The following is a 25,611-nucleotide window of genomic DNA, read 5'->3' as shown; positions in this document are numbered from 1 at the left end:
GGAGAGGAGAGGAGAGGAGAGGAGAGGAGAGGAGAGGAGAAGAGAAAGAAGGAAGGGGGAAGGAAGGAAGGAAGGAAAGAAAGAAGGAAAGAAGGAAAGAAAGAAAGAAAGAAAGAAAGAAAGAAAGAAGGAAAGAAAGAAAGAAAGAAAGAAAGAAAGAAAGAAAGAAAGAAGGAAAGAAAGAAAGAGGGGGAAAGCCAAGTTATGGCTCTGGATTTGCAAAATTTGGGGAAAAGCAGTGAAATCTCAGCTGTGCACAGGACTCCCAGGACCTGCCCCCAGCCAGTATGGGGGGCGGGGGTCTTATGTGTCCAGGGTCGGGAAGTCATACTCTCAGAGATGATGATGCCTTTACCCCACCGTGGCTGGAACTGGAGATGCAGAGGGAGGAAGTAAATATATCAGCCTATGCCCTCGAACGCACCCCAGCCAGGGCAGACTCTTCTCTGATCCTGGGGGGCACCACAAAGCAGGCTGCACTCGCCCCCGCATCGAGGAGAAGGCCTCGGGCTTCCACAGTCAGGAGGGAACACCCTGAGCTGGGACCCCGCTGGCCCACAGCAGGAACATTACCCCTGTCGGCCCCTCCCTAAGCAAACCAGATGGATATAACTTACACGATAACATTTCCAGCTTCTTTTCTTGTGACAACAAATCAAACAACAAGGGTCCTTTTATTTTGGCTCATCTACCCATCCAATCACTCAATAATACACCTCATTTAAACTCCTACTGATTTCCATGGGCCCCTAAGGATAACATAAACAATGGTGGCACCAGCGAATAAAAAGGAGCAGCTCCTTCTGAGAACGTGCCGTGTGCCAGGCTCTGGGCTGCTCCTCAGCCGTATCACATCCATGTCCCACCTCTGAGGCTGGCTCCATTATTATTGCCATTTTGTAAATGAGGAAACTGAGGGTCACTGGGCCCAAGGGCACTGGGCACGGCTAGCTGCAGCCCAACACCCATTCCCGATTCTCCTCTTCTTCAGTAACAAAACCCCAAGCTCCTGTGAGGTGACAGCATGCCCAGCAGAAAGACGGCACTTCCCACCCTGCTGGCCTCCAGGTATTAGAACGTTCGACTCTGACCAAGGCCAGCATGGGCAGCAGTATAACACGGGATCTCTAAGGAGATCACCTAATGAGAATAGATTCATGTGTGTGGCAGGGGTGCCCTATTCCCATACTGCTTTCCCATGACCTGGGATGTATACACAACGGCTGGAGCCTCAGCAGCCACTTTTACAAGGAGGTGAGCTTGGGCCTAGAAGATAGTGCGGCACAAACAGAGAAAAGGGGGTTCTTTAAAACTTTATGGAGCCCCTGCACCAGCCCCAGATTAGCCTGCATCCGGCTTCTTTGGCATAGAGAGAAATAAATGTAAGATTTTATTTAAGCCACTGCTATTCCCAATCTGCTACTGGCAGCCGAATATCAATCCTGACGGCTCCACAGTGAAGCTGCGGAGGGGTGTTAGGAGGATGAAAGCCAGCCAGGCAGAGATCCCCCCAAAACACAATATCCTTGGCGTGACTCTCATGGAGAGTCATGGAGAATGTGCTCAGGCCACATATTTCTGCTTGTCTTACAATTTTCTGTTTTCATGCACATCAAGACAACAATGTCCTATTTGTGACTCTATGTTCTTCAACAGTTTAGGAAGGATGGTTCAAGCCTCTCCATAGATTTTACTCTCTCTCTCTCCTGATGACTTGAGAGTTCTAATCTCATTTCTCTGCACGCACTGGCTACCAGGAAGCTCAGCACCACTCTAGTGTGTCCTCACAGCACCAGGCCCGACAGCCAATATTACATCTCCTCTGTTCCTCACCTCGATTTACTTCTTCTGTGTTACTAACCTTTCCTTTGGGGAAAGCGAGAGAGCGTCAAGCATACAGAATGCTAAAAGGGAGGAATCTCCTAGACTATCAAATTCATGAAAGCTCGTTCTTTGAGTAGCTAAAATGGCAAATTATCTCCTAAGTTAGCACTTTGTAAGAACGAGGAAGATTCTCCAACTCATGTATACTTTCTGACCTTTCAAAACAGTGCCACATGACACATCAACCTGTTGCTGAAAAAGACATGCCAAGATCTCTCAGCCGGGCCCTGCCTTTACACATTAGCAGGCACAGATTAAGAAATTTCCACGATATACAAGTATGCTATTACCGTATTTCGTCGGTTCAAAGGCACTGTCAGTCAGAACCATCACATTACACACTCATTAAAAGGTTTTTAGGGGCGCCTGGGTGGCGCAGTCAGTTAAGCGTCCGACTTCAGCCAGGTCACGATCTTGCACTCCGTGAGTTCGAGCCCCGCGTCGGGCTCTGGGCTGATGGCTCAGAGCCTGGAGCCTGTTTCCGATTCGGTGTCTCCCTCTCTCTCTGACCCTCCCCCGTTCATGCTCTGTCTCTCTCTGTCCCAAAAATAAAAATTAAAAAAAAAAAAAAAAAAAAAAAAAGTTGAAAAAAAAAAGGTTTTTAAAGGCAAAACATAAGAGACTCTTAAATACAGAGAACAAACTGAGGGTGGATGGGGGGATGGGTGGGAGGGGAAAGTGGGTGATGGGCATTGAGGAGAACACTTGTTGGGCTGAGCACTGGGTGTTGTATGGAAGCCAATTTGACAATAAATTATTTTTAAAAAAAAAGGGTTTTAAGTAGGTTTTAAGGAACCAAAAAAATAAAAAAAGGTATGTTACTATAGCCAGAGAAAACCAATGGAGAGGTTCGTAGTGATTACCTCTAGAGAATAAGATGATGGGGAACTTTGCCAATTCATGTATTTCTGTAATATTTAATTAGTTTCCATTGATTTCCAAAGAGTTCTTGATAAGGTGCATCTATGAGCCAGAATGCTAGGCCTGCACAGTCTCCAGAAAAACAAGGCATGGTCCACGGCCCTACAGAGGCTCCGGAGAAGTGGGAAAAGCCCCCACAGTCCACGATTACACCATGCAATGGAAGCTTCTGTGTCTGGGAGGTGGGGCGCACAGGGTATGTTGCGGCCCACAAGAGGGAGGGGCTCTCTCGGCCTAGGGTATCCAGGAAGGCTTAAGGAGCTGGCGGCCGGGAGCTCGTTCAGACAGATTAATAAGTGTCAGCCAGATGGACAAGGAGAGGCATGGCGGGCTGCCAGGAGTGGGTATGCGGAGGACCAGGCCTCGCCACAGGCTGCTGGGCCTCTGCACAGGGTGCTTTGGGGTGCACTTGAGGAAGCGGCCCGGGTTAGGTTCCCTGGAGTGGGAACCAACTGTCAAGGGCTTCATGAACCCCTCCAAGGGATGGGACATCACCCTGTCCCCCTGGTGCTGCGGCCTCGCTGGGTCAAGATGGGGCTTGTGTGAGAAAGAGCACTTGAGCAGCTGGCCAGCAGACAGATGGGCCCGGTCCAGGAGAGGGTTCAAGACACCGCAGGCAAAGGAATCGCAAGGAAGCGCTGCTTTCAGAATCATGCAAAACCAGCAGTGGGGCGCGGAGGGTCACAGATGGACCAGGGAGCCAGCGTGCTGGGTTTTCTCTGCCTCGTGCTAGCTCAGGGACTGGGGCGAGCTCTCTCGGACTCAGTTGCCTCATCTGTAAAGTGGGGATAACAGAAGTTTATCCATTAAACAGCAACTATAAGAGTACTAACCGTCCTTCTCTGGATTGTCGTGGGGATTAAATTAGTTAACATAGTAAATGCTCACGGAAGTTCCCAGACCACACGAGGCTGTGTGCACATCTGCTTTGATCACCTCCCCCACCCGTTATAGTGACCCCTCCCTAAGGAGTTGCCCATCTGACTGGGTTCCTCAGGACCCAATCAATTCTCCCACAGCCTGGGCTTCTAACGGTCTGCCCCTCCCTCTAGGCCCAGGGGCCTCAAAGACCTGCCCCAGCACTGTCCTCCCTCACCTCCCAGAGGCCAGAGACTAGCACAGTGCAGGAGCAGCCACTGCAATCTTCAGGCAGGGTGGCCGAGTGGCAGCCACACACAGCCTTTCGGAGGCATCAGCCACTGCCAAGGCTGCCTGTCCGTCCCTGGGTCCCCTAACCCCCCCCCCCCCACACTGCTGGCACAGAGCCAGGCAAGGGGACACTGTGATAAACCACCATTGAGTCCACACCGTGGGCAGCAGCTCAGGGCCACAAACGGTCTACAGGCCACAGGGCTCCACACACTGTAAGATCCTGGTGCCTCAGACTCAGTAACGTCACTTCTAGAGGGCGATCCAAACAGAGAACCAAAGAGAGAACGGCAGCACTGTTCGGAACAGCAAACCAGAAACCACTAGAACCTAGGGTTCCAGAGCAGAGAAAAGGTTCCTGAGGCTGAGACAGCGGGACGGCAGAAAACTGGTGCCGCCCTCGCAAGGATCATTTCCAAGGGGAGTAAACAGCACAAGCAAATCAACGTGTGTCCATCCTCCAAACGCAGGTCAGAAAACCTACAGATAAGAAAAGCCCAACCTGGATTCACACAATACTTAACAACGTATTTTAGGTAAAGGTACGAAAAAAGACCGAAATAAGTGTTTCAAAGATTATCTCTGGGCTGGGCTTTCATCTTTAAGCCTGTCTTTCTCTCCCCAAATTTCAGAAACGAACACATAGTACTTCATGAAGAAAGAATAATCAAGGGTTTCAATCACCCACATCACCCAGTAAATGGAGCACACACCAGGGCCAGGCCCTGCACTCCCCAGAGACAAGAAAGTTCTGGCCCAGGAGAAGACATCGACTTGTAGCTCCAGCTAGGCATGGGAAGCCGGGGGTGGGGGGGATCCGCTGAGAGAGCCAGGAAGGTGTCACGGGCAAGGTGACACCTGAGCACACGTCTAACAGCACAAATAAAAACATGACAGTGGGGAGGGTGATGCCAGCTTCTTGGCCAATGAAAGACTCAAGCCGCTTGGTGGTCCGCGAGCCTGAGCCGAAGGCAATGCCTGCTTCTCACAGCGCAGGCCGTGCGCCCAGGGCCCTCCAGTCAATGCCCCACCTCGCCCAGTCTCAGCCCCCAGAGGGCCCCCCCTCCCAGCTGCACTGGCACTCCTACAACTGCACGGAGGACCGGGACTGAGCAGCTCTGGGCTGGCCACTCCAACAGGACCACATTTTGAGGAGTGACGCCCTGGACAACACCACCTCCAAGCAACCTCAAAACAGGCAGCGGCTTTCGGTTGCCCTTTTCCTCCCTTCCTATTTCCCCCACGTGCCTCTTTTCATCTCTTCGCTTGTATGGTCACTGCGCAGAAGGGGACCAGGGACCCAGGGCCCCGACTCCGTGTGGAATGGTATGGAGAAGCCTGGGTCCTGACAGGGCACACCCTGGCACCGTGGAGCACCGGTGCCCGGCTTCCCTGGCAGGGCCGCTTTCTGTTTTAAGGATAAGTTCAAGTTGACTCACCGAGTCAAAGGCTGGGGAAAGAACACCCCAGAACTGAGAATCACAGGCCTCCGAAGCCACACAGGACTGCCCCGACGCCAGAGACAGTTTCTATTTGCAACAGCAAGCCTAAAAAGCTCAAGAATAAAAATAAAACTGACAGAACTGAAACCATTCAGCGTACATGGGCAGCACGTAGCAGCTCATGAGCATTTTCCCATGTCGTCCTCCAAGATGCGTCTCTTAACAGCTCCTAAAAACATCTGATAAGAGCAGACCCTGATTTAAAGAACATTCCCCCCGCCCCATGCACCATTATTGTAAAAAATACCCTGATGTTTTCACATAAACTTGTCTGACTCTGTTACATATATATGCTAAGTAAATGACGGAGAATGAAAATAATTTTCAATGTTTTGAAAAAAAGAAATACAAATACCTGCATTTCAAATGGTAAGAAATAACATGTATCTTTTAAAAAGGAATTCAGAGGTGCCTGGGTGGCTCAGTCGGTTAAGCATCTGATTTCAACTCGGGTCATGATCTCCCAGTTTCTGAGTTCGAGCCCTGCATCGGGTGGACAGCACAGAGACCACTTTGGATCCTGTGTCTCCCTCTCTCTCTGCCCCTCTCCCACTCTCTCTCTCTCTCAAAAATAAAAAAATAAAGTATAAATAAAAAAGGAGTTAAGCTAAATTCACACAGCTAGAAACCAAAAAGTGTTACTTGGATGATGGAAGGTGGGGAGGGCAAAGCAAAGAGATCAGTAGACAACGTATTTTTCTAAGCACTGCCTCACTTACGGCTGTGCCCCTCCACCCTTAAGCCACATGGTTCGTAACAAAGGATGAGGGGACAATAAACCCGTACTCCTTAAGCTTCCATCAGGTGTCTTAGGTCCTGTGTAGTAAATGTCCTCCCATTTTAAAGATGATTAAGGTAGGATCACATACTCAGAAGACAAACTAATGGAAACTCAAACCCAGGTCTCTGGGCTCCTCGGGAAGGTCAAGCACAGACAAGGACAATCTGTATACCTGGGGGCACCTGGGTGGCTCAGTTGGTTAAGCATCCAACTTCAGCTCAGGTTACGATCTCGCGGTTCGTGAGTTCAAGCCCCACATCAGGCTCTGTGCTGACAGCTCGGAGCCTGGAGCCTGCTTCAGATTCTTGTCTCCCTCTCCCTCTGCCCCTCCCCTACTGGCTCGCTTGCTCGCTCTCTCTCTTTCCCTCTCTCTCTAAAATAAATAAACATTAAAAAAAAATTTTTTATTGAAAAAAAAAAAGAGTAATCTGTATCCCAATAACAGACCCAAACAACCATGGAAACGTTCTTCATAGAGTCGACTTCCCAATCTCATGGCCATGCTCCCTAGAGGTGCTGCTGTCTGCTATCAGAGGTCAGGGTCAGAGTCACATTCTGGTAGCCTTGAGAAAAGCCCCCGCCCATGAGGAGACAGCTCGATAACTGCCATGAGCTCTTCCAGCTACGAGGACGTCAGGCCCCCAGTAAACACCAAGACAACCTATATTCTCGGAGCCCCTGTATTTGGCTCCCAAACACCCGGCAGAGGGGACGGACAAAAGGCAGAATGTCCACCCCTCGTGGGCCCCAACCACCTGGAAATAAAATCTAGTGAGGGCACAAGGCCAGGCAGCAAAAGCACCGTGCAGACGGTGTTGGTGGCAGAGTGAACCCAGGCGAGGATTAAATCATCTGACACTTTTAAGTACGTACCTTTTTTTTTTTTTAATGTTTTTATTTTTGAGAGAGAGAGAGAGAGAGAGAGAGAGAGCATGAGCAGGGGAGAGGCAGAGCAAGAGAGGGAGACACAGAATCCGAAGCAGGCTCCAGGCTCTGAGCTGCCAGCACAGAGCCCAACACAAGGGTTCCAACTCACAAACCGTAAGATCATGACCTGAGCTGAAGTCAGATGCTGAACTGACTGAGCCACCCAGGCGTCTCTAAGTACATACCTTTTAAAGCAATTTCTGAACCACTGAAAATATTACCCAAATAACAAATATATTTCTTACAGCTGGCCAGAGAACTCAACATCTGTAAACCTTGGAAAGAAGCACCCTGCTCAGCCAACAGACTCTCTCCCTCTGGCTTTCAATAAGCCAGTTACTGGATTCAACGCGCCTATCTGAACCAGCCCTCCCCCCTCACTGGTCCTCTCCTTGCACCCCCATGCATGTCCAGAAACAAGTGAGAAGTCTGGGAAGTGACCCTCAATCTCACTCACCCGCCACATCCACCCACGTCCCATCATCTGTCTCCCCTTGCCTTCCACTACTGAATTAATCCCAGCCAGACCCCATCACCATGACCACCACCACTGCAGGCCATGGTCCCGGGCTCCTTCCAGAAGACCCAGTTCTCTGCCTTCCAGCCCAGTCTTTATCTAACCGTCCTCCATATGCCCTGCAGTGGGATCTCCTGTCATGCCTTCTCACTGGAGCACACACCTCTCCGACACAAAAGCCCTTTAATGCCCACTGAACCCACGCCCGTGAACAGATCACCAGCCCTTTCTAGGTCTGGCCCCGCCGCCCTTTCCGGCCTGACTACTTGCCAACTCCATCGGGGCCAAGGACCCAGTGTTTCCAAGCCTCTCACAGACAAAAGACCCCCTTGCCCAGCTTCTGGGTCCTTGTTCACATGTGCTCTCTGCCTGTAACGACATTCAAATATCTTACCCGCCCCCCCCAACCTAAGCTGGGTATATCCTGTATCAAGAAGCATCAACTTCCCTACAAGGCTTTCCTCATCCTCTGCCCACCCTCCCCTAACTGTCCACCCCTGTGTCCTCACAGGCCCCCACCACAGCACAGACGAGCCCTAGACCGCCTGGCACGCCCCCTCTAGCTCTCAGCCCGTCTTTCCCTTTCTGCTTGAGGGACCACCACCCAACCTCCTTTCCCGAATGGTTCGCACAGGAACAGTGCAAACATGTATACAAAGCACTCCAACATCTCAAGCAAGCAACAATTCTGGAGAAACCCGGAGCAAAGGCCTGCCGCCTGCCCGGCAAGCTGGGGGAACTTCTTTCGTCCTTGCCCACTTGAGAAACAGCGGCTGCTCCGGGGACTGGGTTTCGTAATGTCTGGATTCTCAAAGAATTTGGAAGGAAGACAGTGAATCTATGACGGGTGGCTGTACTTCCCACACTTACAGCTTGTTCGTTTGCATTTTAAAATACAACTCCGGCCCCCTCTCCTGCAAACAACCCTCTCCTTCTCCCCTTGGGCTTTGCAAACTGGTGAAAGCCCCCATAATGTGCGAGGCAGGGATGCAAAACACACCTTCCCGAGGATGCTGAGGCTGGAGGTGGCAGGACAACAGATGAGTTGTTCTTTCCAGATCTCCTTCCCTTAAGTTCAGGGCTGCCCTAGAAAGGGGCAATGGGGTCCAGGGACAAAGAACCTCCCAGGCTTCCCTCCCAAGCCTTCCCCACAGATCAGGTCAGAGTGGAAAATGCTCCCAAGGTAACGCCATCCTTCAAGGCTGATGCAAACTTCCTGCTTGGCCTTCGGCAGAGCCCTAGGCTCACACCCTAGGCCCCCGAGGCCACAGATGACCCAGGAGGTCAAGAAATGTTTTCTCCAAATGAAGGCTCAGTGGGTGGAGGGACACTGATGGCTGTGCCACAGCTTGCATTTGGTCATTTCTGCAACCTGTGTGTTGCAGGAGCAGGAGCAGAACAGCCTGGGACATAGGTGAAGCACCTGTCGGGACCATGGGTTTGAACGTGGCTCTCAGCTAGGCTCTGTCAGGTGGACGAGGCCTATAGCCATGAGCAAGGCTTACCCTGCCTTTCTCTGGGACGCCTTCCTGACTTCATCTCTTGCACGCCTGTGCAAGTGACCCCCACCAACTCTGGCTCTGGATGCCGACCGCAGACTGCAGACTTCAGAAGGAAGGAACCAGGCTTTGGCACGGTGAGTCCCCCACACCCGCGGCCTGGCGCACCGCAGGCACCCAAGAAAGATGCGCTGAATGCCGCTACGGGGAGAGCCCAGTCTTCCCAACCCACACCTGCTGGCCGTGAGGGGCCTCAGTGGCTAAGCAAGGCCTGAAATGGAGGAGTCAGGGCGTGTCCGGCATCCTCATTACAATAATACCGAGGAAGAAACCGAGGCAAACAGGTGCCTGCGACCATCACTGTCATGACAGGCAGCCCCTCCGGAGCTGGGAGCAGAGGGCACCCCATCTCACAGTGTGCCTCACTCTCCCCTTGTCTTCTTGCCTGAGCCCCGACATTAAACACAAGGCAGCACTCCTCCCGGACTGGGGGCTTCTCCTGCTACATGAGCAGAGAACAGCAGGTTTTCCTAATTACAGCACCACCTGGCCTAACAGGCCCAGGTTAGGGGACACCAGTCGGCCCGCAGACAGGCCCGTTGCCAAGGCTTTTCTGGGTCTCAGTGGCCGCACAGGCCCCAGCGTCTGGATGGCCTAGGAGCCAAGCCACTGCCCCCTCGGAGATGGCACCTGCCTCTGAGCCTGGTTCTGAGAAGTCAATGGGGTAGCGTCCTAAAGCAGTGGCCTTCCAACCAAAGCCCCCAGAATAAATGTTTACAATTACATATCTTTTTGTGCATTTTCCAGTTGACATCTAAAATTTCTCATCGTAAGTTTAAATACTTGGAAAGGATGTAATTTCCAACATATTGTAAATATTAACATTTCAAAATAAAACTGTTCCTGTTTCTCTTTTAAATGGATCCAGTGGAATCTAAATACCATAGCGATTTGAGGTCCACCACCATCCATCCTAAAATCACAGAATCCAGTGCCTCTTAAAACACTGGGAGATTTAGAAAAGTTCCCTTTGCCTCCTCCAAGCCCAATACCCAACCCGCATCCTTCAGTGAATTCTATGGTAAAAGGCCTTTTACTGAGTAGTCTATTACACTACTAGGCAAAAAAGAACTGTATGTATATAAAGGTTTCAATTTTTTAATTTTGTGTGACCATTAAGCTCTAAGTGTCAGAAATTTTCTTCTGGCTTGAATTATTATTACAATTACTATCAGTACGTAACGGATGCACATGACCGAAACATCACTGACTGTACAAGGAAAAACATCACAGCTTATTAGGAACACATCTCAGAAGAGACGAGTGGGAATTTTTCAAAAGTATTTCAAGTACCCACAGATGAAGGCAGAGCTCACTGTCAGTTGTATTTTTCAATGTTTATAGATGCAAGCGCTAACACCCCTTCTTCAAGCAAAAGGATGGGATGGGAAGAGATTTACATAGCAAATTCTCTGAATTCCTTTAAAATTATATGCTAAGAATTATAGTCATTTGTTATCAAAAATCATTTCTAATGCTCTATCAGCTGACAACTCGTTCAGATCCTCTTTCAATTTTGTTGCAAGGGAAGAACTGGAGAAACCTTACCTGCCCCAGGGGGACCATGGGTGACAAGGCCTAGGTGGGTTTTATGCCCCAGGGTCGTATCTGCCTTGACAATGTAAATAATAAGCTTGCTGTGTGCGAAGCATGGTGCCAGCTGCCTTACCCAAATTAACTCAATTAGGTCTCAGGTGATCCCGGGGGACAGGCACAAGTATTGTCCCCATTTTACAGACAGGGAGACTGAGGCTCCGAGTGATCAGGCATCTAGTGCAAGGTCACACAGCCAGAAACCTGGGCCCAGGTGATCCTAACCCTCACTGCTGCATGCACTGCCTCCGCAGAAGTGGGAGGAGGCCAATGTGGAAAGGGTGCCAGGAAGGAGGGTTTACAGGCTCCTTCCCAAGCAGATGTGGTGAGGAAATGAGCACATGAGGAAGTTGAGGACCTGCAAATTTTGCTTTCTTTTGTTTTTGTTAATTTTAATATTATTTATTTTTGAGACAGGGAAAGAGAGTGTGCAACCGGGGGAAGGGCAGAGAAGAGAGGGAGACACAGAATCTGAAGCAGGCTCCAGGCTCTGTGCTGACAGCAGAGAGCCCAATGTGAGGCTCGAACTCATGAACCGCGAGATCAAGACCTGAGCCGAAGTCAGACGCTTAACAGACTGAGCCACCCAGGCGCCCCAAATTTTGCTTTCTTGAATGTGCTCCCATCCTACCTTGGAGAGGTTACCCACAGATGTTTCTATCAAGTAAACGGTATCAGTGCCTGGTACACCACAGTCCCCGATAAATGTCAACACTCACGTTGTTACTACTGCCTTTAAATCCCAGGCAGAGAAATAACTTCCCTGACGGGAGGGTACCTTGGGATCTTACCAGCACTCTACAGTCTCGGTTCCTGACCCTGGACCCCAATATCCTTTTTTTAAATAGAAGCCAAAGCCCAGGTGACAACAGGCCTGGAAACAGTCAATAAATGGAGCAGAAAAACCACGGGCTCTGGAGACAAACTGACCCACAGTCAAAACCCAACTCTACCACTTACCAGCTGAGTTCCCCCAGGGGAAGTCACAACATCCTGAGCCTCAATGGAGGCTCGTCTCTAAAATGGGCATGAAAGCACTACTCGTGTCACTGGACGGCTGCACAAAAAGGGACATTGCCACTGGGGGGCCAGACACAAGAGATACTGGGTGTTGGCTGACGGCACGCTTCCTCTCCGCCCCCTCAGTCACTGACACCTCGTATCTGGCGAGCACCCACCATCTCCAGCACCCAGCGGCCCACCAGCCCGGGGATCTGGCGCACAGAGGCCTGGCTAATTTTGAAAACCCAGCCAAGTGCCTTGGCTTCCAGATTTTGCAAAGAGTCTTTCTCTACATCTTGAAATTTCAAGTTCTCCAAACACTCGGGGCTGCCAGGAGGAGGTGAACAGGGAGGCGTCGCGGTGGGTTTTATTTTTAGATACTGGCGTGGAAAGCGTCCAGTTTGGCTTCTCTCTGGTGCCCGGTCACCACTTCCTCCCCGAAGTCATCACCAAAAGGAACAGCAGACACATCAAGGAAGCATTTCGTAACTCTTCTGCCCGGTACACTCCGTAACAATGGCTCCAAGGTTTTAGTCCCGGGCGCCCTGGTGGCTCAGTTAAGCATCCGACTCTTGATTTTGGCTCAGGTCATGATCTCACAGTTTGTGAGGTCCCAGCCCCGCGTTGGGCTCTGTGCTGACAGCATGGAGCCTGCTTAGGATGCTCTCTCTCTCTCTGTCTGTCTCTCTCTCTCTCTCTCACCCTCTCTCTGCCCCTCCCCCACTCACACTCACACATGCACTCTCTCTCTCTCTAAAAAAAAAAAAAAAAAAAAAAAACTTTAAAAAAAATTGAATAAATAAATAACTAGAGGTTTTCATCTAAACCTTCCCAGGAAGCCATGTAAAAGCAAACACACTGAACCCCCAGGTTATTCCTCACATCCTGAAATTCCAAGTCCCTCTCCCCTCTTCTCCCCTCCCCCCCTCCCTCTTTTGGTAGGGGTAGTGGCACCCTACTGTGTTAGTCTAAGATTTTCCAGGACAGGAATCAGGTATTGGGGGAAGGGCACATTTTTCCCCCTTTTAAGTAACGTGTTTATTGGTGAGCACGTGAATTCACTTCCTCTAAATATCGTTCCCCCGCAGAAATTTCTTCGTGAACCTGGACAAGCGCTATAGTTAACCTCAGGGAAGCACCTGGACCTTCTCTTAGCAACCTCCAGCTACAGCTCCAACTTTAAGGCCAGGACTTGATGGTGGGTACAGCAGCATCTGCAAAGGATCTGGTGACATCCAAGGTAACCGTAGGTAAGGACTAAGAGACCAAAATAAGCCAAAGCATCCTAGAGCAGGACCGATCTGAGACACCTGGCCCCAGAATGACCAAGGTACAACTGCACTTCCTCTGCCCACTGTTGGACCCCTGACAGGCATTATCAATCAACCCCTGCCCTCAGCCACTCACAGATTTAGATTCCTCCAGGCAGCCACTACCAATCAATCAGAAGCGGCCCCGAAAGCATACTTCTCAGCCATTCCTGAATTCCGACTTCCCTCTTTTAATGTGTAAGAAATTAAGGTCCACAGAAAAACTCAGTGCAGATCACACAACTTTGCAGAGCCAAAATGAGCCTGGTTGAAAACTCTACAGTTGATGAGGGGCTTCCAGAAACTGCCTCCTCCCCCAAAACCAACCTCAGCCTCCAGGTGACAAGTTCAACCTGCTACAAGGAGGGAGACCAGAGGGAGACCAAGGCTTCCAGACACAGCCACCCAGCCCCACCCCACCAACCACCCCCAATGGCCACTGTCAGAGCAGGTACATCCATTTTGGGGCCACAGAGCCCGCCCCAGGCCCTGGGAGGGATTCTCTCTCCATCCATCCCTCCTTCTCCAGCCAATGAGCACCTGACTTAAGTCTGCCCCAGAGTGAGGCAGCCCAAGGGTCAGGAGCCCCCCATACTGACTCGGTCCACCTTCCAGGAGCCAGTGGCCCACAGAGAAGATTGGGTGTCACCAACTGATAGCAGGATGGGGATGCACCTGACCTGGGGAGGGGGAGGGGGAAAGGAGAGGGGAAAGAGTACTCTTGGAGATGATACCACTCACAAGAATGGTCCAAGATAGGAGAAGACTCACCCTCAGAGGGCTGAACAGCCAAGGCAGGGGCCCAGGGGGACTCGTGCTCCCTCAGCAAAGACGGAGGGCAGGCATGGACCAACCGTGGGGGCATCAGGACCACGGATGTCTGGCGGGGTGGCTAAGCTCCCGCACCCTGTACCCCCACTCCCACCCAGAGCCCCACTTCTCCCCCAAGCCAGCTCCTTCCACCGATGACCCCACTGCAACTCCACAAGACCCAGAGACCACCAAGCATGACCCACGTTCTGCCAGGGCAGAAACCACAGAGATTCCACAGGGGGAGAAGTTAAAAATGACATGCAAGTGAAGAAGCTAAGCACCCAGACTCTTGGGGCGCCCGGGCAGCTCAGTCGGTTAAGCATCCGACTTCGGCTCAGGTCATGATTTCACGGTTTGTGAGTTCGAGCCCTGCGTCGGGCTCTGTGCTGACAGCTCAGAGCCTGGAGCCCATTTCAGATTCTGTGTCTCCTTCTCTCTCTGCACCTCCCCCACTTGTGCTCTGTATCTGTCTATCAAAAATAAATAAATGTAAAAAAAAAAATTTTTTTAAAAAAAAGCACCCAGATTCTTGAGGGAGAAGGGTAAAGGGGGCCCTAAAAGGCCCGCCCACGCGAACAACAGTGAAGGTATGGTCTGTACTCACCTGCACGACTTCTATCCCCCGCTTCCTGTGGAGAGAAACAAAGAAAACAAAGGTTACTCAGGCAGCCAGGAAGCATCCTTCCAGAACATTCACTACAGCCAGCTGATGGCAGGACAGCCTGCAGCTGCACCTCTCAAACACGATCCCCAGAACAGCCTCATTTGCAAAGGGAAAGTCTGCAAACTCCTAGCCAGTCCTCAAAGCCACCTTCAGGCAGGCAGAGAGAGAGAGAGAGAGAGAGAGAGAGAGAGAGTGAGTTGTTTCCTGAGAGGGACCTGGCTGTAGTTCTACAAGGACCCCAAGTTTGCTGGTTTTCCTCATAGGCATCCCGCTCTCCAATCTCAGGGCCAGCCCTTCATGGGCACAGCTCCAGCCTGGATCACCCCTGTACCCTTCCCTCCACCTTATTTACCCCCAATGGCCTGACCTTCCCTCCTGGACTCAACCACCTCCCATGGCTCCCCATTTCTTCCCATATCAGGTCTACTACCTCGGCCTGGCCTCCCAGGTCTGCCTCAGCCCATCTGCTCTCCCACACTGCAGGAGTTCCCCAAACCCTTCAGCCCTGCTCAGTTCAGTGCAATCCTGGCCATCTTTAGCCCCCACTGACCCCCTATGCATCCTTCCACCCTGACTCAACCATCATGGGCCTCGCCAATATTCCTGCAAGCCCGGGCCCTGCCTCTTCCATCTCTCACCCACAATCCCATGGCCAATATTCACCTACACACATGCCCTAATGACCCCACCCCATTATAGACAGGATCAGGGGCTCTGAGCAGTGCACAAAGGCCCCCTGCCACACACCCACCTTTACCTCCCCTGCCCTACATTCCTCACTGAAAGCCTTTGGGCACAGGGCCATGCCCCTTCTCCAAGTCTTGGTCCACACTTTCCAGCCGAGCTTTCAGGATGTGGCTCAGACAGAAGTTCTCCCAGGAAGCCTTCCCTGACCCACGACACCCTGGCCCCACTGACCCACGCAGAGCCAGAATATTCCCGAGAACTTGGGGCTACCACTATATCCCAACCCTTCGTTCCAGAGCCCCAATGGGCTGTCGCCTGGGGCAGGATGCTAGGGAAGACGCAGGATGCATGGAACGCAGATGGCTTGCCAATGGCCATGCCCACAAGTGTTTTCCTGAGAAGAAAGGCTAGGCCGCCCACGGACGCTCAACGGACCCGTGACCAGGAAAGGTCAGAAATTAGAGCAGGGACTATGGCAGATTCAATGGCTGTGTGTACCCTGTGCCTACTTATGGGGCCCGCCCGGCATACAGACACTCCCTAAACGTAAGTACATAAACACCTCGCTCAGGTTCCCATGCACAGCCTGGCCCAGCACTCAGGGGCACAATAAATGCGACAGCCATCGCTCGGGCCCTGGAGGGGCTCACGGTCTAGGGGAGGAGGTGGGCACAAAGCCCCCGGGAAGTCTCTGGGCACCAGTGAGTGGGCACCGACACCATCCCCTCACACAACACAGCTGAGGTGACAGCTACCAATCTCACGTTACCTTCTGAGAGCCGGGCACCAAGTGGAACCTCCGAAGGAAGCCACGAGGTCAGTCCAAGAGGGCGGACCGGCTCACACTGCAGGATACGCCAAACCGGCCCTCCCCTTAACCCCCAACAACCTCAACACAACCTCGGGTCCCAAGGAACCCAGTGGGAAAACTACAGTGGTTGATGCTCCCTGGGGTCTCCACCATCACTCAGCCTCTCTAGAGTTCCAGAAGGAATGACAGCCAATACCGATGTACTGCCATGACTTCATGGAGGGGAGACTGGGCACAAGAGCACAGCCCTGGGCCACCAGCACCCACAGCAGGGGGGCAGACGGCGCCCTGAGAAATCTGCACCAGCTCACAACCCAAATCATCTCTGAGCCCTGTGGACACCTCAATGCATTGGCCTCATTCCCAGATTGTCCCGCCCCACGTGAGCATGGGTGATAGGAACCGGTCCTAGGGCACTTGGCTCAGGACTGTGACCAGCCAGGTAAGGTTCAGTGTGACTCCGCACTTTGTCCCTGCCACAGGACAGAAATTTCAAACAGCTAAGGGAGCAGCCCCCCTCAGCCAGTCCCAAAGGACTTGGAGCCACACCTCAGGAAAAATGGACAGCACTGAAGGAGACAGAGGGCGCAAGTGGACGTGACCCGCACCAGGTAGAAAAGGGCTGCCGCTGGGCTGCAGCCCAGACCTGGGTTTTCCCTCTTCGTTAATCCTCACGGCATCCCGATTATCCCAGCGTGTGGCTCTCATCTCCTTATGAAGCCAACTGCGGGTCACTTCCAATCCGTCTACATCTGACCTCATCCCAGTCAGCTCTCCCTCCCCCGGTCCTAAAAGACAAACAGGATGCTAACTTTGAGCTAACTCTGAAAACACAAGAGACCCATAACATAAAACAAAACAGTAATCCTGAGAACAGGCAGGCTGAAAATCTTAAGTGTGGCTGAGCTGTCAGGGGCCAGACCAGTTCCTCTGCGCCTCAGAGCTCCAAGAACAGGACAAGTTGTGACTCTGGCAGAAAGGAGGGGGTGCGGCTCCCCTTTCAGCCCACATCAGGCCACACAAGTACACGAGACACCCTCAAGGCGAGGGCAGCTATGGTGTGACGGATGCTCTCTGCTCACTGACGGCTTCCGCAGCCCAACCAGGGAGGGGCAGTGATGACCCATTACTCGGATGAGCAAGCGGAGGCTGGGTGATCTCAGGAAGTGCGCGCAGTGGCTCTGCAGCCAGGCTCGCCCACACCTGGGTGGCAACTGACAGGCCCAGCAGAGCCGGCACAGGAGACACTGAGATGGACCAGCCTGGTCTCCATGCTGCAGGGCCTCGGTGTAAGAGGGGAGGCGAGGAGGCCGGCAGAAAACCACACGGCCCATGGTGGCAGGACCCTACGCACACCACTGTGGCCCACTTGGGAAAGGAGAACGTAAACCCAACCCAAAAACGACCAACAACCCTCATTTTCCAAACAGCAGGCTCCTGAAATCCCAAACGTTCAGGATTTGGTTCAGGACGCCCAAGGGGAAGACGGAGGGGAAGATAAACCAGAGAACTCGTCGTCAAGTGATTAACTGCTCCCCCTGAAAACTCCAGTCCCTCATCGCACCCCACAGACGTCCTCAAATGTGCAGTGTTCCAGGCTGTGGCTGTTAATTGCCACGCTGTGACAGCAGAAGACCCGTAGCAACTTACACACCCTAAGAGACCTTTAACAAACCACACGTGGTCAGAGAAATACTAGGCAGTGAGTAAAAAGAATGCAGAAGTCCTCCATGCACCCTCAAGGCTTTCTCGCTAAGACACTGCTATGTGAAAATACAAGGTGCAAAACCCCGTGTGCGGTGTGCAATTACCTGCGTTCAGAACAGCATCCAGCACAAGAAGGAGGGCTTGCATATATACAGAATGAATCTGAAAGTACCACAAGAAAACAGTAGTGGGATGGCCTCTGGTCAAGGGCAAGGGCAGCCGGGGGGTGGGGTGAGAAGACTTCTTTTTCACTGTGCTCTCTCATGCTTGAGCTCTGTGCCACGTGCATCCAACAACATATTCTCAAAAACTAGAGGAGTGTGTTTTTTGAATTGTCTTGTAAATAATAGGTAAAACTCCAGTGGCGCCTGGGTGGCTCAGTCGGTTAAGCATCTGACTCTTGACTTGGGCTCAGATCACGATCTCATGGTTCATGAGTTCAAGCCTCACGTCGGGCTTAGGATTCTCTCTTCCTCTCTCTCTGGCCTCCCCCACTCACTCATTTTCTCTCTCCCTCAAAATAAATATTTTAAATAAATAGGTAGGTAGATAGATAAATGAATAAATGAATGAATGAATGAATAAAGGTAAAGCTCCAGCTGCCAGCATTCTCAGTACTTGGCATAAGGTAAATGCCTGATAAAGCATGAGTCAATCAATCAATCAGTAAAAGTGAAGCAGGAGTTCAGGATTCATCTAGAAAAGCTTCCAAGTTGTGCTCAAAGAGGAGCTGAAACAATGCCCATTCTGGAATCACCAGACTGCCCTAGAAGGAGCATTCAGTCTGGATTCTAAGGGCATTTCAATATTCGAGTATCTGAAAAACAGACCAGGAGGGAGCACAAAGCCTGTAAACTGTGGACACAGCAGAAAAGTGACGGGTGGCTTTTTTTCCTTTACATTTCCGTGTATTTTCTTTTTTTTTTTTTTTAATTTTTTTTGTAATGTTTATTTATTTTTGAGACAGAGAGAGACAGAGCATGAACGGGGGAGGGTCAGAGAGAGAGGGAGACACAGAATCGGAAGCAGGCTCCAGGCTCTGAGCCATCAGCCCAGAGCCCGACGCGGGGCTGAACCCATGGACGCGAGATCGTGACCTGAGCTGAAGTCGGACGCCCAACCGACTGAGCCACCCAGGCGCCCCATACATTTCCGTGTATTTTCTAGTTTCCTACAATAAGGATAGATATTACTCCCAAAATGATAGAAAAAGTAACACTAAAAGTTAAAGTTAAATAATCAAAGGAGTTTATTAAAAAGCCTGCACCTGGAGAAAACTTCTACAGGCTCTAAAACTGTCACTTTCTCAGTACCTATTACATTGATAAGTTTTGGACAGAGATCTACCCCCACAACTCATAAACTTTTTCCAAATGTTTTTCCAAAAACTGGATAGCTGTGAAGGGAGGATCTATATCGTAAAAAGACCCTTCCTCACCAGAAGCCTAAGGAGAGCACAGCCTTGAGGAATTTTAAATGCTCACTTACAAAACAAACTAGCCTTTCAGGACAGGAGGGAGAGCAATCAGGGAAAACTTCCGGGAGGAGGCGGCATTGGCCATTTGGAAGACAACTGAAGGGAAACTACAGACCAACACTAGGGAGGAGAGATTAAAGAGGAATAACATGAGGAGTGCCCCCCTTCCCAAAAGGGAGTGTGGGAGCATAAGATCCACTACGAGGAGTGGGCAGGGGCAATGAGAAGTGGACAGAAGATGCGAGCAAGGCCCAGAGGCCCAGAATATCACAGCGCAGCCTGGCCTTTACCCTGTGGGCCAGTGGGTCCCAAATACCAGGGTGGATGACTAAGAATCACCACTGGGGTTTGTCAAAAATACCCATTCAAGGTCTAGTCCTGCAGACTCTGATTCCGGAGGTCTAAGGTCTAAGGCCAGGGAGGGATTCGGGGCTTGTTCGAGCCCCAGCTGTTGCTCAGGGGGCAGCCAGGTGTGAGAAGCAGCAGCAGCTTGTGCTTGAGGAGTAGCAGGACCAGACTGGGGGAGGGGAGGCCGGGAGGTGTTCCTTCAGGTGCAGCCCTTCCAGGTCTCGGGGACAGGACTAAAGGACATGCAAGAACTACAATAGCTGTGACACTCATAGTCTGGGCACAGCAGGCCAAAGTCACGTGCCAGCGCCAGCAGAGGACGGAGAGCACGCTGCATGACGACGGTCAACTCTTCCATCTTCCCGACCATGGTCGTGCCAGCAGGTGATCAGAAACCCAGAACTGAGCTGAGTGACAGCTCAGGGCTCAGAAAACGCAATCAGGGAGGCAGGTGAAAGGTAAGAGGCGGGGTGCGTCCCTAAGAGGAGACCATGGAACCAGACCTAACTGTACCTGTGCCTCCGTTTCCCCATTTGTCAGGTGAGAAGAATCCTGCAACTCACCTCACAGGGCTATTGGGGCCCACACTAGGAATGTGGGCTTCTGTTACTTTGCTCTGTACTACCCTCCAGCCTTCCAGAACTATCCCTCCTTGATCTCACGTGATTCTGATAAGCAAGCAAACCACGCAGGGGAGGGCCGCACCCTCTCCAGGGGTGGCACGTGGCCTGGCACCTCGGTAAGATGAAGGACAGGAACAGGACCTGAGCCAGGCCAGTCCTGGTCCCTGCCAGGACAGGTCCTGGGGGACTGTCCACAGCACAAAGAACACGGCCAGGAGCATTGGCACGCCATCACCTCTCTGTGGCCAGACTCACAAGGAGGAGCCCGCACCAGAAGGAAAAGCCGTTACCCTCTTGCTGGAGCTCCAGACCCGATCCAGCCGGCCTGGAGCCTGTCCTCTCCAGACTTGCACTTGCAGATTATCTGCTTAAGCCAGTTTACCCTGAGTCTCTGTCACTGGTCACTGTCTTGCTTACTACAGCAGGTGCTCAGTAAGTGACAACAGCTACCACTTCCTGAAGGTGACAAAACTACCCGGATGACCCAGCGTGGGAGGAAAGGAGACAACGAAGGGGCCCAATGAAGAGGGTCAAAAGCAGGAGAAATAGAAGGTCCCAGAAGCCAGGGAGGCAGAACACCTAGACGGAGAAGTGTCCACAAACCCATACCACAAGGAGGCCACCACAAGGAGGCCACATAAGGCCTGGGCCTTGGCCACTGCATATGGCACTAAGAAGGGTAACACAGGATATCTTGGGACGACGACTCCCGTCAAGCGGGAGGCCTGCCTCACTGCAGAGCAGGGCCCTGTAGAAACCAGCAGCAGACACGGACCTGGGTCTCAGCTTTCCTATCTGGTAAATGGGTGTGATCCTTCTGGCCCAACAGAACCTTCTAGGGCAGGTGTAAGACCTGACGACTGCAGACATGTGTGTAAAGCACATGAGATGGTGAATCAGCAAGGGAGAGAGAGAGGGTGATGCTGAGACACAGAGGTGCCCTCTGACTAATAAGGAGAGAAAAGCCTGGTGGTGACAGCGAGAACTGCAGGCACTCAGAGAGAGCAGAGTGGCAATCAAATAATTCAGTCTGTCAAAAAAGGGGACGCTTGGGCTCATCAAGAACTGCTTTCGGGGCACCTGGGTGGCTCAGTCTGTTGAGGGTCCAACTTCAGCTCAGGTCATGATCTCATGGTTCTCTGCTGTCAGCATGGAGCCTGCTTCGGATCTTCTGTCCCTCTCTCTCTGTCCCTCCCCGTTTGTTCTCTCTCTGTCTCTCTCTCAAAAATAAACATTAAAAAAAAAAAAAAAAAAGAACCGGTTTCTTGCAATCTGCCAGGGCACAGTCACTTGCCTCCTACCCAGACACAGCTGAGGACCGGCCACAGGGGGCAAGCTGCTATTGAAAGGGGCCCTACAGGATAACCCAGCTGCGGAGGGAGGCCAGGCCTCCTTGGAGCAATTTCATAGCAGAGGGAATCAACCCGGAAACGCAGGCTCCCTCCCACCGACAGGGGAGGAGAAAGACGCTGCACCTGCACCCAGAGCTGAAAACCACTTAGAGACGGGAAGTGTGTAATTATTCAAGTGGAAAGCCAGGCACACGCTCATCCAAGCCATTTGTAGCGCAGTTTGGTAACTGCCAGATTTTAGGAGCCCCGAATAATAACGCCCTTTAACACCCACGAGGCAGGCAGGCAACCTCCCCGCTTCCTGCCTCCTTCCTCCCCCCAGAGGGTAGGCCCCGGAGTGCCTCCGGAGGACTTGGGGTTCCCTGAATAGGCAGCGGGGCCTCTTCCCTCACCAGTGTGCGCAGAGGGACATGCCTCCCACTGCCTCAAGTGCAGCCCCAAGGTCACCCAGCTAACCCCACTCGAGGTCAGTTCCTTAGGAACCTTCCTTCCTTGGCTCCCAAACTCCTCAGAGTCCCCGGAACCCCAGCACTGAGCGCAGACCTTAGAGGCTGCCTGGCTCCATGTCGCTGACTCCTACTAGGCTAAGGGCACTGCAGTGGACGTTAATGGTGGCCACCACTGCTGGCGGTTCTGCTGGGCGCTCCCTTGGCCCCACGCCCCCCACCAAATTAGGCATGGCCACGCGGCTCGCTTTGGCCAATGAAATGCGCACAGAAGTGACCCATGTCATTTCCAAGCAGACACTTTCAACTGCCAGGGTCCAACTCCCCAGCCAGTCCTCCAGGACATCCTCGTGGGAGCACGAGGACGCAGATGGCCCCCAAAGCTGGCCCAGACCCACTCCTGAAAAGAAAACCTGACCAAGTGGCAACAAAGCCAGGCTGGGAACCAGAAGGAAACTGTTAAGAGGACCTTCAGCTAGCGGCTGTTCTCCACTGGGGCAATTTTACTTCCAGGAGACGCTTAGCAACACCTGGAGACATTTCTGATGGTCACATGAGGGGAAGGCCTACTGCCATCCAGAGGGTAGAGGCCCTACAATGCACAGCCCCCTAGAACAAAGACCCTCCAGCCTAAACTGTCCACGGTGCCAAGGCTGAGAAATGCCGGGGTGTGGAGACCAGCAAGGAGCCACCGGACTATGAACGAGCTATAAATAAATCTATTGTCGCAAACTTCTTGGGGTTGTTTTCGCAGCCTATCCTGACCAATAAACGCCCCTTGAAGAAACAGGGCTTGTGGCCTCTGTCTACACGCCAAATTCTGAGCACAACACCTGACACGCAGCATTTGGAGGTGCAGCATAAAGGCACTGGGGGGAAAGCAGCACGAGTCCTTCTCATGAAACCCTCCCAGGAGGGACCCCATTTGCTAAACCCGCCTGAGCCTGACAAAACTCTGTGCCTTTGCACAAACTGTTCTCTCTGCCTGCCATGCCCTTCCTCCCCTGGCAAACTCTTGCTCAGCCATCAAAAACAGCTCAAACATCACTCCTGCTGAAGGCTGTTCCCCTGCACCTTCCCCGGGGCAGAAATGACGGCTCTTTAGCCATACAGCCATCTGATACTTAGAACTGCTCTGTGCTCCGTTTCGGACCAGGAGCCTCCACCCCCAAGGGCAGGGACTGTGTTATTTATTTCGGCACCCTGCCCACCGTGGACCCTCAACCTGGCAGGAGCCCTGCAAGCTCTTCCTGAATGGATGTCCCAGCCTCCCGGTGCCAAGGCTCTGACCCTGAGCCATCCCTGCCCATCTGCTTCTGCGGCAGTCTGGTTCACTTGCTGATGGTCTTGTAACTTGGATTTCCCTCTTATTACAATGCCAGAAACTGAAATGGCCCAATATAAAGGCAACATACGAACAGGATTTCAAAGCCAGTACAAACATTTGAATTGTTTGGACAGCCCCAGCAAAGAACCAGATAAACTGGAAGCTGCCATATGTCTTTTTTTTTTTTCTCCTTGGGGGGGAGGGGAAGGGAGAGCCATTCCCCTGACTGGACAGCCACCACCCCTAACTGAAGACCTGCCCCCATACTAGGTGCCCCACCTGGAGGAGACAGGCAGGCCACAGGTTCCTCAGTGCAGACACCGTAGCGTGAGTCAGCGTGTTCTTTCAGACCTAGGACAAACCCAAGGGGTCCCTGGAAGCAGCTTTCCCTCAGGAACCCAGGAGGTGGGCGAGAGGCAGGGCTAGTGACTCACCTCCCCAGCTCCTCCTGGAGGAAAGCAGAACCGCCAGGACTAACTGGCACATGAGAGCACAAATCCCACCCCTAACTTTCAGGATAGGGAAATTGAGGCAGGGGGTGGGGGGCTAGATATCCCCCAAGGAAGTGCATCCAAAGTGTCATCATTTCAGGGGCAGCTGGACGGCTCAGTCGGTCAAGCATCGGACTCTTGATTTCGGCTCAGGGCATGATCTCACAGTTCATGGGATGGAGCCCCACGTCGGGCTCTGTGCTAACAGTGTGGAGCTAGCTTGGGATTCTCTCTCTCTCTCTCTCTCTCTCTCTCTCTCTCTCTCTGCCTCTCCCGTGCTCGTGCTTTCTCTCTCTCTCAAAATAAATTTAAAAAAAAAATTTTTTTTAAAGTGTCACCATTTCAGATCACTCCAACTTTTCATCTGAAAACAAATGTTGAGACCCCTTAATGGCACTCAACACATTCTGGCTTTTTTTTTTAAGTTCATTTATTTATGTCATCTTTACACCCAAAGTGGCGCTCAAACTCACGACCCCAAGATCAAGAGTCACATACTCTTCTAAATTTTTTTTTTAACGTTTATTTATTTTTGAGACAGAGACAGAGCATGAACAGGGAAGGGGCAGAGAGAGGGGGAGACACAGAATCTGAAACAGGCTCCAGGCTCTGAGCTGTCAGCCCAGAGCCCGATGCGGGGCTCGAACTCACGGACCGTGAGATCATGACCCGAGCCGAAGTCGGACGCTTAACTGACCAAGCCACCCAGGCGCCCTGAGTCACATACTCTTCTGACTGAGCCAGCCACGCTCCCACCTTTTAGTATTTAATTTTTTTATGTTTATTTTTTTACAGCAAGAGAGAGAGACAGAGTGTGAGTGGGGGAGGGGCAGAGAGAAAGAGGCATAGAATCCGAAGCAGGCTCCAGGCTCTGAGCTTTCAGCACAGAGCCCAATGCGGGGCTCAAACTCAGGAACCGCAAGATCGTGACCTGAGCTGAAGTCGGACACTCAACCGACTGAGCCCCCCCAGGCATCCCCCCACTTTTTAATATAAAAATTCTCTAACAAATTCTTTTTGAGTCTTTTACTACCCCTTTACAGGTGCCATAATTTTTCTTTCTTCTAATTAGGGAGGAGCCCTAAATTGCAGGAGGTGGGGGGTGGGGGGGGGGGGGGTGGGGAGGGTGTTTCTAGAAGCGGAGACCCACAGGGGCTGCAGGAAGGGTTGGTTCCAGCAAAACCAACCCTACCTACCACCTTCCACCCAGTTGTCAGTTGGCCTGCCTGGGGGCTAATGACTCAACCTGTTCTCTCCCCAGCAGATTCTCATTCCCAAGAGTGCAAAGTCATTTTAAGCTAGAGCAGGAAGAGAAACAGGAGTCCCAGCGCTGACATTTCCCTGCTTTGGAGCCACCGGGGGAGAGAGACGCCTGCCCAGGAATGTCTGATTTTTGTAGCACCTATCCTCAAGGCACCACACACCCTTAAAATAACTGCACAAGTGTGTGTCCTGGGCCTACATCTGGGATGGTGACACTCTCAAAGGCTGCGTTCCAGCATACATTACATGACACATCTCCATCCGCCCAGACCCTGCTGCTAACACTCCCTTGCATTTGAAATCTCCCTTCCGGCCAGACGGCTGGATTCCAAGAGCATGAGAAGGGTTCTTTGAGCCCTTGCGGTTGGGGCGGGGGGGGGGGGGGGGGGGGGGGGCGCCCCCCCTGCCCCCCCCCCCCCCCACAAGGCACGGCGCCCCCCCTAGCCCCCCCCCCACA

At 52.1% G+C, this 25,611-nt stretch overlaps 1 protein-coding gene across 2 annotated transcripts in view; it reads right to left on the bottom strand.

Annotated features, from left to right (window-relative positions):
* ITPK1 (inositol-tetrakisphosphate 1-kinase) overlaps positions 1-25,611 on the bottom strand; it is a 179,563-nt gene that overhangs the window by 122,643 nt on the left and 31,309 nt on the right. For both annotated transcript variants that reach the window (XM_049612268.1, XM_049612269.1), the window contains exon 2: positions 14,563-14,587. In XM_049612268.1, the coding sequence (XP_049468225.1) occupies positions 14,563-14,587 (25 nt within the window). The remainder of the gene's footprint in view (positions 1-14,562; positions 14,588-25,611) is intronic.

The sequence above is a fragment of the Panthera uncia genome (assembly GCF_023721935.1).
Source record: "Panthera uncia isolate 11264 chromosome B3 unlocalized genomic scaffold, Puncia_PCG_1.0 HiC_scaffold_1, whole genome shotgun sequence".
Classification (NCBI taxonomy): Eukaryota; Metazoa; Chordata; class Mammalia; order Carnivora; family Felidae; genus Panthera; species Panthera uncia.
Note: the sequence above shows the minus strand (reverse complement) of the source record. Positions and strands in the feature narration are given on the sequence as shown.